Here is a 22,461-nt window from a genome sequence, read left to right as displayed (position 1 = left end):
AAAACAGAAAAGTTCAAGATCTCCAAAGTAGGTTTAATTATGCACTCAATACTTGGTTGGGGCTCCTTTTGCAGGAATTACTGCTTCAATGCGGCGTGGCATGAAGGCACTGCTGAGGTGTTACTGAAGCCCAGGTTGCTTTGATAGCAGCCTTCAGCTCCTCTGTATTGTCTGTCAGATGTTACTTATCTTCCTCTTCACAATACCCCATAGATTCTCTGTGAGGTTCAGGTCAGGTGAGCTGGCTAGCCAATCAAGCACAGGAATATCAGGGTCAGCAAACCACTTGGAAGAGTTTTGGCACTGTGGGCAGGTGCTTAAGTCCTGCTGGAAAATGAAATCAGCATCTCCATGAAGCTTGTCAGCAGATGGAAGCATAAAGTGCTCCAAAATCTCCTGCTAGATGGCTGCACTGACTTTGAACTTGATAAAACACAATGGACCAACACCAGCAGATGTCACGGCACCCAAATCATCACTGACTTCAGAAACTTCACACTGGACTTTGGATTCTGTGCCTCTCCAGTGCGCCAGACCTTGATTTCCAAATGAAATGCTAAATTTACTTTCATCTGAAAAGGAGACTGTGGATCACTGAGCAACAGTCCAGTTCTTTTTCTCCTTGCCCCAGGTGAGATGCTTCTGACGTTATTTTCTGGTTCAGGAGTGGCTTGGTTCTTGGAATGTGACGGCTGTAGCTCTTTTCCTGAAGACGTCTGAGCGTGTGACTCTTGATGCGCTGACTCAACTCCTTGTGAAGCTCTCCCAAGTTCTTGAATCGTTTTTTCCTGACAGTCTTCCCAAGGCTGTGGTCATCCCTGTTGCTTGTGCATCTTTTCCTACCACATTTTTTTCCTTCCAGTCAACTTTCTATGAATATACTTTGATACAGCACTCTGTGAACAGCCAGCCCTTTCAGTAATGACCTTCTGTGTCTTACCATCCTTGTGGAGGGTGTCGATGATTGTCTTCTGGACGACTGTCAGGTCAGTAGTCTTTCCCATAATTGTGTTTGCATGTTCTAAACTAGCCCAGGAGGTACCCAGTATTTATACTCCAAATTAATCAAACTAATCAAGCTCAAAATGGAATAATCAAATTTTTTGAGATACTGAATTTTACATTTTCCTAAGCTGTAAGTCGTAACCATCAGAATTAAAACAAAAAACTCTTGAAATATTTCAGTTTGTGTGTAATGAATCTAGAATATAAGAAAGTTTGCTTTTTTGAATTAAATTACAAAAAATAAAGAACTTCTCCATGAAATTCTAATTCTTTTGAGATGTACCTGTACATAATAAAAATAAAATGCACAAAATCAATAAAGTATACACGAGTGCAGGAGGTCGTGGAAAAGTCAATGCAATTCACATTTTAAAATGTAAAGGTGTAGCTTTAACCAAGATATGTTTTCATTTAGTTGTTTTTCTAGCTTGTGTACTACTCCAGTTTACCTGAACCAAAAACTGCTTGTGAAATTCGTCATTTTTAAGTTGTTTTTGATAAAGCCTTCTGATATATGAATACTGCGGGCCAATGTACATATAAACATAATTTTTGAACGCATTGACACATTTTATCAATATTATAGACGTGTGTAATATAACCAGTGCTGTTGCATGTAATCTAGATGAAGTAAATAAGATTATATAAAACAATAGTGATCTGTGACATGGTGTTATGTTGAATATGAAAGTTTTTGTGTGCATTGGTTAATGAGGGATTTGTGGACACGTTAATGTTTTTGATTTGTGGAGTAAAAATGTTTTAATTTTGAAGTGAAAAGACAGAGCAAAGTGAGATTTCTCGTCCCCTGAGGAGGAGCATCTAAATATCGCGATGCTTCATCTCCCGAGATCTGAGATCTCTGCAGAGAAATGCGCATGCGCGCTCAGTCACACGTGCTGCCGTCCTCCGAAGCGCGCAGCAGCAGTGAAGATGGCGGACACAGAAAGTAAGCTCACATTTTACACGTTTACGTTATTTTAGTTACGATTTCTGTGATGTTGCTTAAAATATTTTACTTTGCGTTTTTACTCACAAATATGATGCGCTTAAGAAGTGTAGCGTTAAAGGCAAATCGATCAAAAGATGAGTTCTCAATTCAACCTACGAATGGTCAGGAAATTCACGAGTGCATTTACAAATGCTAGATTTATGCTTATACATCCAATTTTAGAAATGCGTTTTTTTTTTACTTGCATTACTATAAACAGCTGTTGTAGAAAATCTAACTCTTCTCCACACGAATAACCTGTCATTAGTTGGCTAGTATTAGGGAAAGTAAATGTCTTTCTGCTTGCGTGGACGCCTGATATCTTGCTATTAAAAAAAAAAAAAAAAAAAAAAATTATTCTTAATAATTAATGCAATAAGGGAACCGAATTTAGCAGCTGGGTTAAATGATTAATTTCTGAAAACCCCAAATCACTGTCTCTTAATGCTCATAAGTGATCCTGTTTTACTTTGCTTCACTAACGTAGCGGAACGTAATCTGTAGGGACGGTGGTTTAATATAATTTAACGTTAATAACGCAACGTTAAACTCTGCGGTAGATCAGAACCAGACTCCACGTGCTGTCCGCACGCGCCACGTGGTCCCGCAGCTACTGCTAACTCACGTTACCACCAAAGCTTTGTGTGCAGTTCAACTCAGCTGTGCTTTTCACTAAACTAATATTCATGATCAGATGATTTGTGACGATGATTTATTTTATCCTCAGTTGGATCAGCTAAGAAGAAAAAGAAGACGAAGACGTTCTCAGAAGGAGAAATTGGGGTAATGCTTTTTTTTTAATATGCATGCACGTTCGTTCATGAATTTTTATTCAATTTTTTTAACAACAACAGATTACATAGCTTTTAACTTGCATGTATAGATATATCATCAGTATAAATTTCGGCTGACACAAATGTTATTTCGATAATGTGATAACTAGGTATGCAACAAGGAGAAAATGTTTACAAGAAATATATATATAATTTTTAAGATGAATAGACATTTGATTTGCTTGTGGTTCTTGTGAAATATTTGCAGGGTTTGTGCAGATCTTAAAGAAATACTCCACTCCCAGAATAAACATTTCCTTATAAAGTATTCTCCCTCGTGTCATTCAAGATATTCATGTCTTTCTTTAGTCGCATAACAATTAAGTTTTTTTTTTTTTTTTTTTTTTTCCCTTTGAGGAAAACATTCCAATATTTCTCTCGATATAGTAGACTGAACCCTTGTGCACTCCTCGTTTGAGTCACACTCATGGTCTTCGCGGTCAAAAGTGATCGGACACCTGAAATGTAACTTTTTTTTTTCTTCTTCTACAGTAAAATCAATCTAATATATTTTTGTTCAATAATATTTTTTCTTTTGTATTTTGAGAGAATTATGGTACTAATTAATATTTATGCAATAGTTATGATCTAGTTTTCCCATTGAAAATAGTCCAATTTTTTTTCTAATGTTTTCAAATTTTTCAATTAATGCAGTCTTTCAGATTAAAATAGACTAGGCCTTTAAAATCCAATTTTTGAAGGCAGAATAGCGCCTCCTGGTGAGAGCAAAAAAATAAACACCTGTAACTTCAAGGTGTAGCCACTAGGTTCCTGTATAGGACTCTATAGAGAGGCTTGTGAATTCCCTAATTGGTTTTATACATAATTGTTTACTTTTATTAGGTTGTGGATTTAAATGTATATTAAGGCATTCTCAAAGACAACTTTTTGTTGAGGTTTATATTTTTGTTTTAAATGTTGATTTTAAGTGTAGTTTTGCATTATTATTACTACATTCAAACCTGAACACAGAAAGCACTTGGTTACACAAAACATTAAAATTCTAATTTTCATTTTACTGCATTGTAGTCGAATTATTGATTTTATTTTACATAGTTGCAGACCATGTGTGTGACTATTTTTTTTTTTTTTAACGACCACTCTGTTTTTTGAATCATGCCCTCATTTTTTTTTTTGTGTTCACGTACCAAGTGCCACAAAAGTCACCAAGTTTCGTACCATTCTGGTGAAGCTACAATTTTTAAAAATTCAAAATGACCGAAGACCGCACAAGGGTTAAATGGTGCTCAACGGATTGAAGGTTACAAATGCAGTTTCAGTGCAGTCATAAATTCGTAAAGTCATGGCATTAAATGTTGCATGTTGCAAAAAATGTTCCCTCAGTATTTTTGTCTTGATTTTAATACAAATAAATAGATGACTATCTTAAGGTACTTGATTTCCTTAATGAATTAAGATATGAAATCTTGTTTTGAGACACAGAATAAAATTTATACTTAAATTTGGCGTATAAATTCACTTTATTTAGTGTTCATGTAAACACTACGTTCGGATTCATCAATCAGAATAAATTCATTCCGATGGAAGCAAAAAGTGTCCATGTAAACACACCTAGTGAGGCACATTTTTGTAAAGTTTTATCCTAAAACCTGCAGAAACCCTGTATTTGACACTGAAAAGACCAATCTTTCTGTTTCTAAGACTTGTGTTAAAAAATGTATTAAAGTTTTGTAAAGAATTGATGAATTTTTGTAGTACTGAATTTTGGTATTGTGACGACAACGCTTGATTTCAATCTAGATGGTCATTTTCGAAATCTGCCTTCTAATATATATATATATTTTTTTTTTAAATTGTTGCCATCAGGAGATTCAAGAAAGCGGAGACTTCCTCATCAAACCTGAATCTAAGGTTGCACGCTTGGACACGTCTCAATGGCCGTTACTACTGAAGGTCTGTGTCCGTTTACCCACAGATCCTTTCACCAAGTGCACGTGTGGCATGATGAACGTGTTTATCCATTCGCTGAGCGCTGCTGGTTCTGTCCCTCAGCGGCCGTGCGGTCCGTTCTGGGCCGCGGGGTTACAGTGGTCTGGTTCTGCTCGGCTGATGCAATGTTCTATTGGGTCGACCGCGGCGGGATCTGATGCACTGGTGCGAGGGTCAGCCCGGTTCTGACAAAGACGAATAGACGTTTCTGATCACACGTGCAATCTTGGGTTTTGATTTAGTCGTTTCTGCTTTGTGTTCTTGTTGTGACCTATAAACCTGCTTATCTACAGAACTTCGATAAGCTCAACATCAGGACGGCTCATTACACTCCTCTGCCGCATGGCTCGAATCCACTCAAGAGGAACATACATGATTATGTCAGGTAGGAAATCCTGGATTAATAAGTTATAGGGATGTAACAAAGCTGGTTGAAAATCGATAAAAATGTGCCGATTCAAGTCGGTGATGTTAAACAAGTCGTGATACTGTTGGGTGTGGGGGTTTATATGAATGCATCTCTGAGGCGAACTGACCGTCTTCAGAAGAGTTTAAATTAGGGCTGCATGATAAATCGGAATGAGATCGCAATCGCGATAAGGCTGAAGCTGTGATTGTCATGCGTGTCTTTCAGTGAAGCGTGGTTCTGTGATCAGTAGTAAATATCCATCCGAAGGCTAGAGGGCGCTCTAGCACAAACACCAAATACGCCCCGCAGAAGAAACCCAAGAGATCCTGATAGCGGTAGCTGGTAAGGCTCTCAAAATAGCTGAAAAACTAAATTCGAATTTTGTACTTAAATATGATCAAAATTCAAATTACCGTATTTTCCACACTATAAGGCGCACTTAAAAGCCTTTAATTTTCTCAAAAAATGACAGTGCGCCTTATAATCCGGAGTGCCTTATATGGATCAAGGCGCTCTGTCAAAATGTTGACATTCCGTTTAGCACTGCTCCATCTAGTGGATGCATAACGCAAACCCAGTTAAACGTTTGACTGCAGTATCTTCTATTCTATGCGCCTTATAATCAGGGGCGCCCTATATATGAAAACAGTTCTAAATTAGGCCATTCATTGAAGGTGCGCCTTATAATTCGGTGCGCTTTATAGTGCGGAAAATACGGTAAAATGACTATCTGTGAAAAAAAAAAAGTGCATAATGCAACGGTTTTGCATTCGAATGTAGAAAATTCGAAATATTTTTTGACAGCCCTAGTAGCTGGATAAACAAGATTTAAATTAAAATTAAATTAAATTTATGCATTTAGCAGACGCTTTTATCCAAAGCGACTTATAGTGCATTCAGACTATCAATTTTTACCTATCATGTGTTCCTGGGGAATCGAACCCCCAACCTTGCGCTTGTTAACGCAATGCTCTACCACTTGAGCTACAGGAACACTAACCACTTTCATTGATCCTACATTACTAATAAACACATGACTATGACAATGTTTCATCTAAGTTCTTATGATTTTCATTATAATAAAGGATATATTGCAATGCTAATCGACCTCATTCTTACCTAGAATATTATGAAATATGTTGCGTGCCTTATTCGTTGTAAGAAGCTACATCATCTCACAGAAGGATTTATTTCAAATACTCGCCTGACGTTATGAAGTGAGTTTGGAGTAAAAACATGTTATTAAATGTGATTTTCACGTGCTTTCAGATGGAGCAGCATTTACTACACGAGCCATTGTTCACTGACAAGCTGTCATTATCTCAAAGATGTCTTCGATTTCATTATCGTGTGATTAAATTGTCTGCGATAATGAATGCGATATTGCGTAGCTTGTCAGTGAACTACGGCTCTGCGTAGTAAATGCTGCTCCATCTGAAAGCGCGCGAAGGAGATTTACTACCGATCACAGAACCGGCTTTACTGACAAGATGCGCATGACTATCGCATTCAAGTAATCGCGCAGCCCTAGTTTAGATGGTATTTTCTTTCATCTCATCTCTGTGTAATACATGTTAAACCAGTGGTTTAAGCACAGCACTGCTTTGTTTACAGCAGTAACCATGGAAACACTGTATCTCTGCTGTTCCATAAGCGCCACCTGCTGGCAGAGAGTGAATCTGCGTATCTGAGAAATAATAGACACCTTGTCATTTATTATTTGCCTTAAATATAATTGTTAAAGTCATATCTTGAAATAAGTATCGTGTATCATATCACATGGTGAGTTGAGTGAATTGTTACATCCCTAAAGTATTAGTCATGACACAAAGCCACATGATGTGATGTAGATTGCATTAGCACTCTGTGCAAAGATGACCTGCTATCTATCACCCATGACTGATGGTTTCTCCAAAAATGCAAGTGTTTTTAGTTATACCATGAGTTGCTGCAAGTGTTGTTTTTTTTTTTTTTCATCCTCCCAGGACTGGTTTCATTAATCTGGACAAACCTGCAAACCCCTCTTCCCATGAAGTCGTCGCTTGGATCAAGAGAATTCTTCGCGTGGAGAAAACCGGCCACAGCGGCACTCTTGACCCCAAAGTCACGGGCTGCCTGATCGTGTGTGTGGAACGAGCCACGCGACTGGTCAAATCTCAGCAGAGCGCCGGTGGGTCCGCCGTAACACTGCAAGATCAAGAGTTATATGTGATATGTTTATACACACAGTAAAACTAGTGGCCTCTCCTTACTACTCTTGTGCCGTTGCTTTTAGGCAAAGAGTATGTGGGCATAGTACGGCTGCACAATGCGCTAGAGAACGAACACCAGCTAGCGAGGGTAAGTAGGACTGTGTTCTGGTTTAAACAAGTAGTTGAGTAGAATGACTGTATATACTTAGTCAACAGCACTTCTTCATTTGGCGAATAATGTAGGTGGCAAGTGCAGGTTGTTAGCGCGGCGGTTCTCTGTTGTGTGTGACATGATGAGCGTGTTTTATCCATTCTCTGAGTGTCTCCGGGCCCCCTCTCTCTCTCTGGTCTCCTGCTGTCTGCTGCAGTGTTCTTCTGCAGCCGCTGGTCTGGAGCCTCATGCAGGTTTGGAGGGCCCGGTTTCACCGAAGAAGAGCTGACACGTCTGAACACGTGCACACGGACCGCGTGACTGTAAATGGCTACAGGAAGTCTGAGAGAGAGCTTCTGAGTGTTGTGCTTTTCTCTGCAGGCTCTGGAGTGTTTGACAGGAGCCCTGTTCCAGAGGCCTCCGCTCATCGCCGCTGTGAAGCGCCAACTACGAGTGCGGACCATCTATGAGAGCAAGCTGATCGAATATGATGCAGAGAGACGATTAGGTAGAACATTTTAAAAGGTTTTATTGAAGTCGGCATGAAATCTGCACCTTGTTTCTTTTATTTACTTTTTACAAAAATAAGGCTTGGTGATAATTTCTCGATAATGATAATCTATGGACATTCAAACACATGATGCATGATTTCAGGGTCACTCAAATATATAATAACATCAACGTGAGAACTTCATCTCCAGAGCTGCTCCTGCACTTTTCAGCTTTATACATTTTGTTTGATAAAAACCGCCAGAAGTTCATTTTAAATCATTACAGAATGGTATGCAAAAAATATACAAGCTAGTTTTTTTTATCCTTTTTAATGTACATGCAGTGAAAAAATAAATAAAAATGCAGAGTTTTATTGTAAAATTGTTAGCATTCATTCTCAAGTTCTAACAAACAAGTGGAAAGCATTTCCTTCCCTATTAATAGAAGTGTTGGGGGTAGTGCATTACAAATTACGTAATCGGATTATTTTTTTCAAGTAACTAGTAAAGTAACTCATTATTTTTAAATTGACAACGAAATGCCTGAGTTACTTTCTTATATAAGTAAAGGGTCTTTACAGTTACCAAAAATTGTAACGTAACACGTTACTTTTAAAGGTAACTTTCCCAAACACTGTTCATAAGTATCGTGATTAAATATCAATAGCATTTGATATGAAAAATATTGTGATTGTTTTGAGCGGTATCACCCAGTCCTATTGTGAATGCAGTTGGATGTTGACTCTTATTTTGAAGCCACATGATGTGACGTAGATTGCATTAGCACTCTGTGTGAAGATGACCTGCTATCTATCACCCATGACTGATGGCTTTTATGCACTACGATGACTTTGTTTGAAAAGTGCAAGATTGTGAGTAATTGTATGCTCACGTGGTGTGCAGGTATTTTCTGGGTGAGCTGTGAGGCGGGCACGTACATCCGGACTCTGTGTGTTCATCTGGGGCTGCTGCTGGGAGTCGGCGGTCAGATGCAGGAGCTGCGGCGTGTCCGCTCCGGTGTGATGGGAGAAAAGGTACGTCGAGAACCCACTCGCTCTCCAAAGTCTGCAGAACCAAAGTGTTGAGTTCAGTTCTGGGCTTTCTCCCCAGTTCTGGTAATTAATCTTTGGTACAGAAAATGGCTGAATGACAAGAGAGACGTGAAGTGGTTCTGCTGTGACCACCTTCATCAAACTTCAGCCTACATTAAACTTAGGGGTGTGTGATATTGACAAAATATCTCTAACGATAATTCGATATTTTGCTGAGTGTGTTGGTATCTTAAGAACTACCGTGGACAGCTGACTACTAAAGTTTTTGATATTCTTCATATTCTGTGGCGGTCAGTTCACACTGATAGAAATGAATCTTTTCCAACAAGTTTAAGTAGATTTACATTTTATGGGCATTTTTACCTTTATAAAGTAATTTTTTATATAGTGTTCATTATCTTTTGAGTCAAAAGCTTATGTTTAATCGGTGAATTAGGTTAATTCGAAATTTGGCCTGTTACCAAGCAAATGAAATTATTAACAGTATTAACAAAATTCATCTTTGCAATACAGAAGCTGCGTCTTAAGTGACATTTAGATGTTTTTACACGCTGTAATGCAGGAAGTGAATGCATTTAACCTGCGATTACAAATGCATAAATAATGTTTTGATATATTAAATGTAAAACGTTGAATAATGATATTTGAAATCGTTTAAATAATAAAAGAATGTGAAATTAATACCACCAGTAGGTGGCAGCAAATCACTGAGTGAGTCATTGTGATTGAACGAATCATGCAGTTAAAGAACGCACTCTCACAGACTTGTGTACAGTATGTGTGCGCTCTGTAGGGGTCTTTTGAAAGTCAAATCACACAATGTTAAAAAAGCAATTACATATATCGCACACTCCTAATTAAACTACAGTAGACTATGGCTTCGTATTAAATTGCATGAATACAATATTTACTTGCATAAAATGCAAAGGTTTAAATGTTTACATCCGAAACTCTTAATTCATCTGTTGCAAGACGTTTGAAGGATCAAGGCCACATTAAAAGCGTTCTCATTGGCTGATACCGGTGTTTGTCTCTCCGGATAACCTGGTGACCATGCATGACGTGTTGGACGCACAGTGGCAGTTTGACCACAACAAAGACGAAACTTACCTGAGGAGGGTGATCTACCCTCTGGAAAAACTCCTCGTCTCCCACAAAAGGATCGTCATGAAGGACAGCGCTGTATGAAAGCTTGTTTATGGAATTCAATATTCCGGACCAGTTTTGTTGGCCGGTCTAATAAGGCTTTTGTGTAACAGGTGAACGCTATATGTTACGGCGCTAAGATCATGCTGCCAGGCGTCCTGCGGTACGAAGATGGGATTGAAGTGAATCAAGACATAGTCGTTATAACCACGAAAGGAGAAGCTATATGTACAGGTGAGTGTTAAACTGTCTCTCAGCCCCAGCATGCACTGTTTTAAGCCACATGATGTGATCTAGATTGCATGAGCATTACTGCAAAGATGACCGTCTATCTATCACCCAAGACTGATGGCTGTGTGAGAAACTGGCATCTGTTCAGAGTAACAGCCGCCACGTATCTTTTCGCAGATTTGAGTTTTGTTTTTTATTTATTTTTTCTCAGCGGTTGCCCTGATGACGACCGCCGTCATATCCACATGTGACCACGGCGTTGTCGCCAAAATCAAGAGGGTCATTATGGAGCGAGACACGTATCCACGCAAATGGGGCCTTGGACCGAAGGTGAGAAACATTCAGAGAAATCGCGCTGCTAATCGGTGAAATCCGTGTTTACATGCGTTTTAAAAACTCATGCATTTCAGGCCAGTCAGAAGAAAATGATGATCCAGAAAGGACTTCTAGACAAACACGGTAAACCCAACGGCAGCACCCCGGCAGACTGGAAAGAGGGCTACGTAGACTACAGGTACACTTACATCTGAGACCATATTTAGAAGATCACAAACATATCATAAATCTTGATTTTTTTTTTTTTAAATGACAGCAGCAACAATAACAATAGAACAAATAAATTGTGCATTTTCACATAAGGGAGTCTTATAGCTTTGCACGTGTCATTGTTTTGATGAAATTGTTGCATCAAAAAAAATCTCGTAGTGGCATAAAATCACTTCTGATGTCAAAACAGACTGGTAGGATGTGTTATGGTCAGTAATGTAGTATTGGCTCAAATTACAGCTCCATTTTGGTGGAAAACAGAGCGTTTGTTGCCACTAAATAATGTAAAATCAGTGATGCAGTTTGTTCTATGGGTGCCAAACAAGTCATTATTGGCTTAAAAACATTGAGTAGACATTACAAAAAGTAGCTTTAAAAGTACTTTGATTTAACACACTTTTTAAAGCTACTTTGTGGCCATAACGTTGTTTTCAGAAGCTGCCGCTGAAGTGGCATTGAGGTGTATTTACAGACTGTTCATGGTCGGCATAAATGTATTTACACTGCATTTAGAATTGCATAGTTGAGTTTTGTTTTTCCAACTCGAGTGGAAAATTCACTTGACACGTTAGCGAAAATGGAAGAGAGCATCCCAGAAATTGATATAGGTATAAGAAGCATAGAAAACAATTAAAATCAGTTGTAGTGGTAGTTGTATTTTGTTAGCATGGCTACAGAGATGCTTCTGTCAATAAATAAAAATAATATCCGTTTATATACAGTAGTAAAATGTAACATGCATTAACACATCAGCATTTGGCTTTCCGGTGTATTTGGGACTTCCACAACATTTACAAAGCAGAGATCGTAGGCACCATGGTTAATCGCGGGATGTTTTTATTCGCCAGAAACATCTCGCAAGTGATAAGATGCACATATTCGCTTTGCAATTGGTGTGAACACACCATTAACTCTTTCCCCGCCATTGACGAGTTATCTTCTCATGTAGAAGACGACGCTTAACCATTGAGTTTTATGGCTTTCCGTGTTTTCACTGTTATACACTCGGGGGCGCTATTACACATCTTCTGAACGAGTACAAAACCTCCTGAACAAAAACACATGAACAGGATGGAGAAACTAGCGATCTCTTATGTAAACAGATGCATATGATAAATAATGAGATCATCAGCAATAGACAGCATATAAATGAAAACTGCATACTGTTACAGAGTAAAATGATGATCCAGGAAGTGGTATGTCTTTGGAGGTGTTGATGGAAGCGATTTACTGGATTTATGCTTTGATAATCGTACTGAATATTCAGATGTAGTTTTTGATTAAAAATTTGATTTTCTTACCTTTTTGCTCAATTGTGTATTTTTATGAAACCTACTTTTATTCAAGTGTTGATAAAAAAAAAAAAAACAGAATGCTTTAAGCTAGAATAAACCTAATTATTTTATTTAAAAGTAGAGGCTCTGATCTTTATTTTGGTGTATTGCATATTCAAATATTCATACAGCAAAATATACTGGAGGCCATCGAATTTTAGTGAAAATCATCAAAATCGCTGGCGGTGACTGGCATCTTTTTTTCAAAAATGCTGGCAGGGAAAGGGTTAAAGCACCCACAAGATGTCACAAATCATCAGTGGACCAAATATTACAAAACTAATATCCCATTAAGGAAAAAACCCCCCCAAAACACTTAATATCAGGGAAAAAATCTTGCCGTTTCTGCAGACTGTTATCCCTTTTTGGTCTGCGGTGACCCTGGAGGGAGTCTGTCTGCTAAAGCCAAACCCAGAGCCCAGGACAGTGCTGTCTGCAGCGGGCCGGACCGCCTCTGAGCTCTGTGGACAAACCCTCACACTTCCTTCAGACTCCGCAGCTGCATGGGTTCAGAACTAAACACAGTTTTCCTTTTTCCTCTCCTAGCACACCCAAGGTGAAGAAGAGTGCAGAGGCTGGGCAGACGGCACCGAAGGTAGGATTTCTGGAGCGCATGGACACATTTGCACTCTTTCATATTGGTTTGGTATTGAACTAACGATTTCTCTGGGCTATTCTAGAGGAAACGAGACGAGAGCGGGAGCGAAAGTGACGCGGCGGCTGCTCAGGACACAAAGACGGAAGAAGAAGAAATCAAGAAGGAGAAGAAGAAAAAGAAGAAAGAAAAGAAATTGAAGCTAGCAGAAGAGGCTGAGGCTCCAGCAGAGGAAGAAACTGAGGCGAGTATTATTTCTCTAAGCCTATTAAATGTTAAAAATGACTGACTTATACTGCAATGCTTAATGGCTATAATTAATGACAACGATTGAGAGAAAAATGCATTTAAGAGACGTCAGTAGCAGTATTGATATCAGTGATACTGGCCTTCAGTAATAATAGACTACTTCATAAAAATATGCTATTTTATTTTTTTTTTAGATTGACTGAAATTATAACAATATAAATATATTAATAGGCAATTGATTACAGAAAAAGGATATTTTAATTTCTTTTGATCGAATGACAACTGATTCTGAGCGTACTCTTTTCACACACAGGTTACGGAGAGCGCAAAGAAGAAGAAAAAGAAGAAAAAGTCTAAAGATGCCGAGGCTGGCTCAGAATGAACAGAGACTTGTGTGATGAGACTGCAGCAGTAAATTTAACAGCAGACTTGTCTAATGGAGACCCGTTCTTCCGTCAGTGTTCAGTGTCGTAGTGGACGGCGGGTCGGTCGAGTCCATGAGTTTGCGTTTAAACGGTTTCGGTTGTTTTTCTTTTCTTTTTTTATTATATATATATTGTCCAGATGAAACCCTATTGCCTGGGTTTTATTCATGTATTTGAATGAATTTTTTTTTATTATTATTATTGTAAATATAGAAATTGTAATGAAATGAAACCTGACTTTTTACAAAAAAAAGCCTAATTTCCCTGCGTGTCCATTCAGTGGTTGCTGGGACCCATTCATTTATACACCTCACTTGTTTTCTTGAAAATCTGTTGTTTAGTTATCAGAGCTTCTTTATTTCCATTTCAGTAATAAAGAATTCATAGCTTTATTTACCCCCCAAAAGATACAGGAGAATATGAAGATTATATTTGAGGAAAAAAAAAACACTGGCTTGTAAAACGTTCAGGTTTTTATGCATTGTATGCAGTCTGTTGTATAATATCAGCTGTCACTGATTATCAGTGGGTTTTTATTCTAACCACAGGCCTACGACATTAGTCATCTGCAGCACAGAAAATAGACCGTTTATTACATTGAATCAAGCAAGTTATTACACACACACACACACACTGCAGTTTTAGTTTAAGCAACACTATCACTACTGCTTTTTAAGAAGCAGTTGAGATGAAGCTGTTAGTCTGTGTAGTCGTTTCTGGTGAGTATTTGAGGGCTTTATTCTTCGTTACTGTTTGAAAGGGAGGAGAACTGAAAGGACTTCAAAAGTAGTTACAGGTCTATGTGTATCCTCGTAGAATTCTGCTTTGAACTCACAGAACTGGAAACCGCTTCCTGCCTTTTTTTCTTCTTTCTACTTGACTTTTGTTAGCAAGAATAGACTTTGTTGGATGATTGCTATTCAATTGAAAAATAAGAGAATGCATGACAGCAGTGTTTATTCTGCTGGTCTTTATCAGTCCTGACAAAGGTACATCTAATATAACAATCATTAGGATGCCTGGTTTTCATCTTAAAATAATGCACAAAGAAATTTGCTCTTGTAGCTGTTAATGTCACCAGCACTTTTTTTTTTTTTTTCCAGCCATGTGGCATCTCTAGACGTATGATGCTAGAGCTTTTCTAACACTTCTTTGAGCTTGCAGGTACTTTTTAGCACCTAGTGAATGTGAAGATTATACATGTTCTGTTGAGTATCCACAGCTGCAGTTCATTACAGATTTAAACCATACACTGTATAAAAACAGCCAAATATTTTTGGGGCCAGAATATATATATATACATTTACACATGCATAAACAGTTAAAAGGATAATTCACCCATAAAACACTACTCTGTCATCATTTACCCACTCTTCTGTTATTCCAAACCTCTATGCTTCTCTTTGTGGAAAAATATATTAAGGAAGTCAATGGCTACCAGCAGCTGTTCGACAGAACAATCCCTTTAATGTTTGTTCAAATAAATCTCTACATTAGCTTATATAGTGTGTAATGATAATTATAATTAATTATGGTAAGCCTAATATTAAACAGTAATTATACACTTGGAACCACACAAAGATTCATAAAACAAACAGGTGATGTTCTGTAAATATCCTGAAATGTATTTTCAATGTTATATGTGTTTTGACACTATTTTAAAAGGCTACCTAAACATTTTACAGAAATAATACAATCATGCACGAAGGACATCAATCATGGAATATTTTTTATTTTTTTTTGTGTGTGTGTGTGTGTGTGAGAATCTCCTGCTCTCAGCTCTGTTTGAGCACCTGTGATGTGTGTGTGTATCTGTGGTGTTTATCGTGTGTTTACAGTTGTCTATAGAGTTTTATCGAGTTGATTATGGGACTGTGCTCGTAGAGGCGAGCGTGTGAACCACACGGTGGCGCTCCGTCCTCGTGTCTCTGAGGGAGGCGAGCAAGGGCCGCTCTTATTTTAAACTGGCTGAGGTTTAATGGTTTAACATATAGCATGACTACTACTATATTCTAATACACCATACTCGACTTTTATGTTCTACCAATGATAAAACCTAAACGATTAATTCACCCCAAAATGAAAATTCTGTCATTAATTTCTCAGTTTTTGTATTTGGAATAAGGTCTCTGGGCTATTTTTGATTGGCCATTGGGTTAAACCTGGCAACCCTGGAATATGTATAAAAGGAATTCTTTTAGGTGTACATGTATAAAGTTTTAAATAATGCAGCTGTACCTGCTGTAACAAAACATGTTTATGAATCATGTGTCTAAATTTCAGTTCGTCTGAGGCTGAGACTTCACTATGTCGCCCTCAAACAGAACAAAACCCTACACTTTCTCAAAGCATACACACGGCCCCTCTATTTGCAAAACCTTATACTTATACTAGGAAGCGTGTGTGTTCATGCAAACATTTCGATGCAATCTCTGAAACAAAAACCGAGTTTAAAAGTTCTGCACTTGGCAACCCGAGCGTCTGGCTGGTTCTTCTGGATATACATGAAAGAGCATTTATTGTTTTTATTATAGCTTGGGAGAGCAGGGGTTTCCCTCCTATTGCCTCTAATGACCTCATTTAGCACACTTTGGGAACTTTGTTTAGGAAGACGATGACATCAATGAACTGTTTTGAGAAGCCACTGGATACTGGATTCTGTCAAACCACTAATTATACAGCGGTTTGCTCTGCTATATGTTTGCCCTTTTGTCACACACAAATACAGTAAAGAAAGAGAAAAACTCAATGCATGTGCCTTGGGCCGCTTTAGAAGTTCCCTCTCTTTTCACCAACAAATTTCAGTGATTTCCAGTCATTCGTTGTGGAAAGATTTTGTAAAAATGATCAAATCGAGATCATCACCGTGCTGGATTTCCAGTTGTGTGTGAATAATGAAACAGTTAAATGGTTTTTCCCTGTTAACTTTTACATGTCACTACACTAAAGCAATACTCTTTATACCGACATGCTGGTTTACTTTCGCTTTTCTGAATGATAAATTCTACTACTGCAGTTACTATTGTATTACATGCCAGAACACATTATTAAGCATATTTGTGAGCTATGAAATGTTCTGGTATATGCTCATTATTAGTCTTGGCACAGATGTGGAGTAACTCGGAGCTGGCCTTCAGGAGTTTTTGGAGACGCCTTCTGATGGTTGTATAACGATTGCTGATGGTTTTCACAATACACAAGGCTTTTAGTTTATTTTTAGCCATGTTGCAAAGGAAGATCTTCAGATGTCTGCTTCTATTTTTCTGCTCTTAATCTAAACCATACTCCATCCCAGCCCTCTCCACATCTGCCTTCCACAGTTTTGTCCAAACTTGGTCTTGAGAAGTGTGCTGCCAGCACAAGAGAGATCTGCTTCTGTGTGCATGCCTCTGGATCTCCCAGCGGATCGTTCCAACACTAGTGACCCCGCTGAAATGACCACACGTTTCCATGCTGGTTTGACCGAAGGTGCAGCGTGATACTTTGTCTTCCTGGTGCTTTAGAAGTCAGGCTGCGTTCATGAACATTTTATTGAGGAAGAAGAAAGAAATTATCTAAAGAGATTATTTTAAATATGATTTGTTTATCTAGCTAAGAAACCACAGAGCTTTCTACAGTTTTAAGACATGGCTATGGACTCACAATTTTAATATTTTAACCACTTTTGAATGAAAAATGTAACATTTTGACAACATTTTTTAGCTTCATGGGAATGAAATGATACTTTGTAACTTTTGTTGCATTAGCTATGTGAATACACAAACAAATCATGGACATAACTCGGATGTGTTAAAGGGTCCAAAAATAAAAAGTAACACTTTCATGGTTAAAAATGATGGACGTGGTAAATAAATGTTTTTGTTGTCGTTTTTTTTTTTGCTTTATCAGAATGGGATGAACTTGGTAAAAACCAACATTGGAAATGAATAGGAAATGCAAAAGAATAAAATAAATAAATAAATAATAATAATAATAATTATGGTAAAAATAGCTCATAAAATGTTATAAATATCGCATAGTATCATAAAATATAATCCCCACAAAATAAAAAAGAATAATGAAAAATATATTTGACAAAAATGTATTAGATTGATTTTCCAGAAGAAAAAAAAAAATATTCTTTTCAAAGCTTTGGTCACTTTTGGCTATATCAGATGTGGCCCACAAATGAAGAAGCCTAGAGGGATAAGATTACATTAATTTGAATTATGAATCAATGCTTTTATTATATTTGTTTAACAATTTAAAATTATGGGGTCCTACATCAACACGGTGGGAGAAATCTCATTATTCATTAGCAGAAAACTATAATCCCAGCTCTTTTCAGTTTTTGTTACACCCTTAACCGCAACGTTTTGAGAAGAAAAGCCTCAGTATTTAGTACCAACATGCTGCACAATATTTTTAGCATGACCCGACCTGAAACATTCACTGAGTCAAGCTTGGCAAAAGCGATGGAGAGTCTGAGGGTTTGCCGCAATATTAACCACTGCGCATTTTAGGCCGAGTCATTTTATTACACATGTAGGAACTGCAACAGCCCTCGTTGTGGTTGAAGATGGCGAGGGGTCGAGAAAAAGTAGAACTGGAATGTGAAAAGCAACTGAAGTGCTTTCTGCTTCTGATTATGAAGAGGCCACTGAGCGAGAGCCATGCATCAGAAGTGCAGTCTGACCTTGACAGCTGAAAACACAAACCCTTCTCATTTTACATTCAAACCTCTCAGCTGGGGGAAATTTCTTCAAGAAAACATGCTCAGTTAAACCATGGAAACTTACGTCTGCATGAAGGGCTTTGAAGAAACAAGCCAACTGCAGTGAAAGATTTTAATGTTGGTCATTTATGCAATATGTTATATATATATATTTTTTAACCTTATTATTTGCTGTTTTCCAAATGATTGAATTTTGTCAAATGTTATGAAAACCAATGGGGTTCAATTTATACCCTATTACGTCTGTGCGACAAAACTGCATACGCATTTATGACTGTAAATGAGAAACAGTCACAAAATTTCAAGAAGAAATAAATAGTTAAACCAGTTTTGAAAATGGAATACGACCTGCAACACAATAATGACTTCAGTTTTGGTCTTTTCCGCACACAATTTTATCATATGGCTTCAGAGAACTCGCACTGCAGCAACACAAATCATACAGACTATTTCTATAATACTTTCATGCTGCTTTTTTAGTAGCTTAACTGCATCTGTACACCATGAGCATTATTCATGTGTGTTCCACAGAAGAAAGTCAGAAGAGACTGGAATGACAAATTATTCCATTAAAATGACTATAAGTAACTGTTTTCTGTTGAAAGATGATCTGTTAGCATTCAAATTATTTACAGAAGGTCCTTAGTACAAAAAAAAGTAGAGTTATGTGTTACACGTTTTTTAAACCCACACATATATATCATTCAAAAAAACATTTCTCATTTTTTACAGAATTTACAAAAGCCTCACCACTTAAAGAAAAGCCAAAAAATAGAAGCATATCTACTTTACTATTCTGGTTTCGTTTTACATGAAGTCATCCAAACCATTAAAATAAATCTAGTTTAAATCACATGCTGTACGCAAATATGCAAACGCAGTCAGAATTGCTTGGCCAACACATTTGGACCGTGTGGCGCTATTGTACATAACATGTTTTTTTGCATTACTCGAGGAGGTGCGATAGAGTTATCTGTGCCATTAAACCACATGTTTTCAGGCAGCTTGCTTTATGACAGAAAACATCAAGAAATATCTAAATAGATAAAGACGCTGGTATGTGTGGCCTGATTCAGCAATATTCTCTTCACTATGATGATATCTGATGTGAAACCATCCTTGGACATTTCTTCTGAGAATGCAATGCATATTTGCGACAGAAATTGAAAGAATATTCTCATTAGGTGTCATATCATATTCACATACAACATGCATATAGCATTAATTTGCTCAGAGCCAATCAAATGCAGTTTTTCTAATGCAGTCTCCTTTTCTTCGGTTGATGGCAAAGATAAAGTTGGATTTGGTGATGGAAGCTAGATTTTTTTTTTTTGGAAAAAAAAAAAAACAGGCTTCTTAGCCAATGTATAAACACACCATCCCAAACTTTCTGAATAAATGACTACCATTTCCATTTTCCACATGGCTGGAGACATTCTTCGTGGTCTTTTCGAGCACCTCAGTTCACCACAGCTTTCAGGAAAATAAATCGCTGGTGTGCCACTGGAATTTAGGTGAACAGATGTTGTTTTGTCTATTCTGTTATCTTGCGTTTCAAACTTTCCTCTTAATAAAGCATCACCAGACTGCTCTGTGTGAATGTTAGGGAGGCTGTCTAACCTAGGAATAAGGTTAACTGCAGGTTAACAAACTACAGAGTCCAGGTTAAAGTTGAGCAGGGACTGAAAAATAAATTTCAGTTTGTTATCCTCATTTCCAATTGGCCAAGCTGAATCCTCAAGGAAAACCTGTGTGTGTGTTTGTGTGTGTGTTTGGGTTAAAGAGTGTGTGTTTGTGTGCTTAGACCAGTTCCACTTTGGAGTTGGGATACACGGCCACCACGTCATACCCCTCCGGAGGCTGCACACGGGCCTTGGCGTGCGTCTCACAATACAGATTCTCATCGATGAAGAAGTATCCTCTCTGCTTTAGATTCAGCCCGCAGTCATCACACATGAAGCAGTCGGGGTGATAGAGCTTGTCTCTGGCCTTCACGATGGTTCCCCTGTGATAAGACAGTTAAAATTCATCCTGTGAAAACCATTTCGAAATCGGACATTACGTTACCATGGAAATGGTTCTTTAAAATCTTTTGGCAGGTGGGTGGAGTCAGGTGTCATATTACAAAATGTATTATGGTCTTTTAGGATCAAAACTTTTTATAATCTTGACAAAATACATATCGCTGAAAATTCTGTGTCTCAAGATTCCATATTTGGTGGTTATTTTGTGATAGACATAGTATTGACAGAGAAATGTAGACATTTGTGACAGAAAAATGCATTAAAAAAATTCTATGGAGTTTTGATGGCACCCGGTGGCTGTTTGTGGTATAACGCCCTAAATATTTTTTTTTTATATCAACTTCAAATTTGAAACATAACTTATTTAGACATAAGGCTTTAATTTAATAGCAATTTTGGATTATATATATTTAAAAATATATATATTTTATATAAAATAAAATAATATGGTACAGTGCATTTTCTTTAGAGTAATTTTAAACCTTTTGATACTTTAATAATTTTAAATGATTCCACTTCTGCAATAATCTGCAGATTGTCTTCTTAAAAAAAGAGTCCAACCTTAAGTCTGTATTCCGAAGTGTTCATGAATTATAACAATTTAAGTTTGAATAGTGCACTTTCACATCTTTATTCAAAAATGGGGGGTGGAACTTAAAGAATTTTCAGAACATATTTTCTTTTTTTATTATTATTATTATTAGCTGGGAATCCACTTCCTTTTATTAATCTCAATGAACAGTCCCATATTTGAAAGCTATAATATCTGTCAACAGCATTTACAATAAACACATTGTTTCACTCTTCTGTGGAACTTCCTTATCATATGACCTCACTGTTTACTCAGTTTTAGTGGAAACGGTGGGAAAGTGCCAACAGCGGTAGAGTGACTTACAGTAATATCTGGATCACCTGTGCAGCGGGAGGTACACATGCTTCATTAATCCCTATATTATCAATGAACGTGCCACTACTGTTAAAGTCAAAGTTAAAGCTTGTAGGCTCTTGTTCAAAGATATGGAAACATACATTAGCTATCAAAGTCATTTGCTATGTCTATGCAATACTATTTTATGCGTCTTCCTAAATGTTCATTTGGGGGCTTTTCTCTATGAACTGAAACAAACAGATAAGAAGCACAATGCCACACTTACACAATGCCGTTTGCGCAGCGTGTGCACTGCGGCAGCTTCTGTAAGCCGGGGATGGGTGCCAGAGGAGCCGGAATGGGGCTGCCCAGCTTCGGCACGGGGGATTTGACAGGGGAACGCAAGCCTCTGACCCCATGTCTGTCCACGGGTGAGACCCCTGCAAGGAAAATAAGCTCAAGTCAAGTGCAAACAATATGATATGCTCATATACAGTAAGTAATCAACTATTCTACGAAGACCAGGAAGGTTAAAAAAGTGAAAAAGCATGATAGGACCCCTTTAAATAAGTTTTTTTGAGCAAAATTCAAATGATAATTCAAACACTCAAATTCAATGTCTTTAATATTTCATTTTCATAATGAATAAAAACAGTGAGATGCAAACTCAGAATATGAAACAAACCTGCAGTAATTAAATGTTAACAAAAATGTTAACCAAAAATTTGCCAAAAATATAGCTTTTTTATATTAAAAACAAACAAGCAAGCCCAGGCCAGATGAGAAAAAAGTCATGCAAATGTAACATACTGTAATAATTACTTCCCATAAAAAGAAGCTAAGTAATGCAATTAGTTACTTTTTTAGGAAGTAACGCAATATTGTAATGCATTACTTTTAAAAATAACTTTTCCCAACATTTATTCCAATTATGCTGTTCCATTAATTCGCATACAAATTCGCTCTTCAGATAACAGTCTTTTGCTTTTAAAAGTGAGAAATAACTCAAAATGTGCGCTCAGCAGCTGTCCCTGGAATAAGAGATGGCCGGAAATGAATATCCTTCACTCCTTAGTCCCAGATCAGATGCTATTCTCCACGCAGGCGTAGCTGAAAATCGCGGGTGTGTGTTAGCTTCAGGGCACGGCTGGGGCAGAGCCATATGGCCAAGTATGGAGCACAGCTGCCAAGACCTCCTCCTATCTTCTCCGTTTCAAACCGAGCCTAAAACCAGTGCCGGCGTAGCATGAGCTCA

At 37.7% G+C, this 22,461-nt stretch overlaps 2 protein-coding genes and 5 non-coding genes across 7 annotated transcripts in view; 6 read left to right on the top strand and 1 right to left on the bottom strand.

Moving 5' to 3' along the window:
• Nucleotides 1–1,849: 1,849 nt before the first annotated feature.
• Nucleotides 1,850–13,842, top strand: LOC109046329 (H/ACA ribonucleoprotein complex subunit DKC1-like). Its single transcript, XM_042747688.1, has 15 exons — nucleotides 1,850–1,954; nucleotides 2,724–2,779; nucleotides 4,657–4,743; nucleotides 5,073–5,164; nucleotides 7,174–7,358; nucleotides 7,464–7,528; nucleotides 7,913–8,039; nucleotides 8,926–9,055; nucleotides 10,112–10,256; nucleotides 10,334–10,454; nucleotides 10,663–10,781; nucleotides 10,862–10,965; nucleotides 12,878–12,926; nucleotides 13,012–13,170; nucleotides 13,489–13,842. Exons 1-15 carry the CDS (start codon nucleotides 1,939–1,941, stop codon nucleotides 13,555–13,557), a joined length of 1,524 nt encoding a protein of 507 aa, XP_042603622.1. The 5' UTR covers nucleotides 1,850–1,938; the 3' UTR covers nucleotides 13,558–13,842.
• LOC122141358 lies at nucleotides 4,787–4,995 on the top strand. Its single transcript, XR_006157743.1, has one exon. It is a non-coding gene; the product is annotated as a small nucleolar RNA SNORD17 (small nucleolar RNA).
• Nucleotides 7,020–7,096, top strand: LOC122141349. Its single transcript, XR_006157735.1, has one exon. It is a non-coding gene; the product is annotated as a small nucleolar RNA SNORD83 (small nucleolar RNA).
• On the top strand, nucleotides 8,778–8,854 carry LOC122141350. The gene has a single exon (XR_006157736.1). It is a non-coding gene; the product is annotated as a small nucleolar RNA SNORD83 (small nucleolar RNA).
• LOC122141356 lies at nucleotides 9,094–9,231 on the top strand. Its single transcript, XR_006157741.1, has one exon. It is a non-coding gene; the product is annotated as a small nucleolar RNA SNORA36 family (small nucleolar RNA).
• Nucleotides 10,499–10,574, top strand: LOC122141351. The gene has a single exon (XR_006157737.1). It is a non-coding gene; the product is annotated as a small nucleolar RNA SNORD83 (small nucleolar RNA).
• A 4,843-nt stretch (nucleotides 13,843–18,685) lies between the features above and the next one.
• Nucleotides 18,686–22,461, bottom strand: part of LOC109046120 (PDZ and LIM domain protein 4-like) — a 33,695-nt gene continuing 29,919 nt past the window's right edge. The window contains exons 6-7 of the mRNA XM_042747704.1: nucleotides 21,493–21,646; nucleotides 18,686–20,319 (exon numbers count right to left, since the gene is read on the bottom strand). Of these exons, the coding sequence (XP_042603638.1) occupies nucleotides 20,115–20,319; nucleotides 21,493–21,646 (359 nt within the window). The 3' untranslated portion in view covers nucleotides 18,686–20,114. The remainder of the gene's footprint in view (nucleotides 20,320–21,492; nucleotides 21,647–22,461) is intronic.

Source organism: Cyprinus carpio, chromosome B21 (assembly GCF_018340385.1).
Source record: "Cyprinus carpio isolate SPL01 chromosome B21, ASM1834038v1, whole genome shotgun sequence".
NCBI lineage: Eukaryota > Metazoa > Chordata > Actinopteri > Cypriniformes > Cyprinidae > Cyprinus > Cyprinus carpio.
The sequence above is the reverse complement of the archived record's forward strand: the minus strand, read 5'-3'. Positions and strand labels throughout refer to the sequence as shown.

What these genes read in the sequence shown, in the direction of transcription:
- LOC109046329 (XM_042747688.1), top strand. An exon ending in AACATACATGATTATGTCAG is followed by an intron (nt 5,165 to 7,173) that starts GTAGGAAATCCT and finishes TCATCCTCCCAG; the next exon opens with GACTGGTTTCATTAATCTGG. An exon ending in CTGGGCAGACGGCACCGAAG is followed by an intron (nt 12,927 to 13,011) that starts GTAGGATTTCTG and finishes GGGCTATTCTAG; the next exon opens with AGGAAACGAGACGAGAGCGG.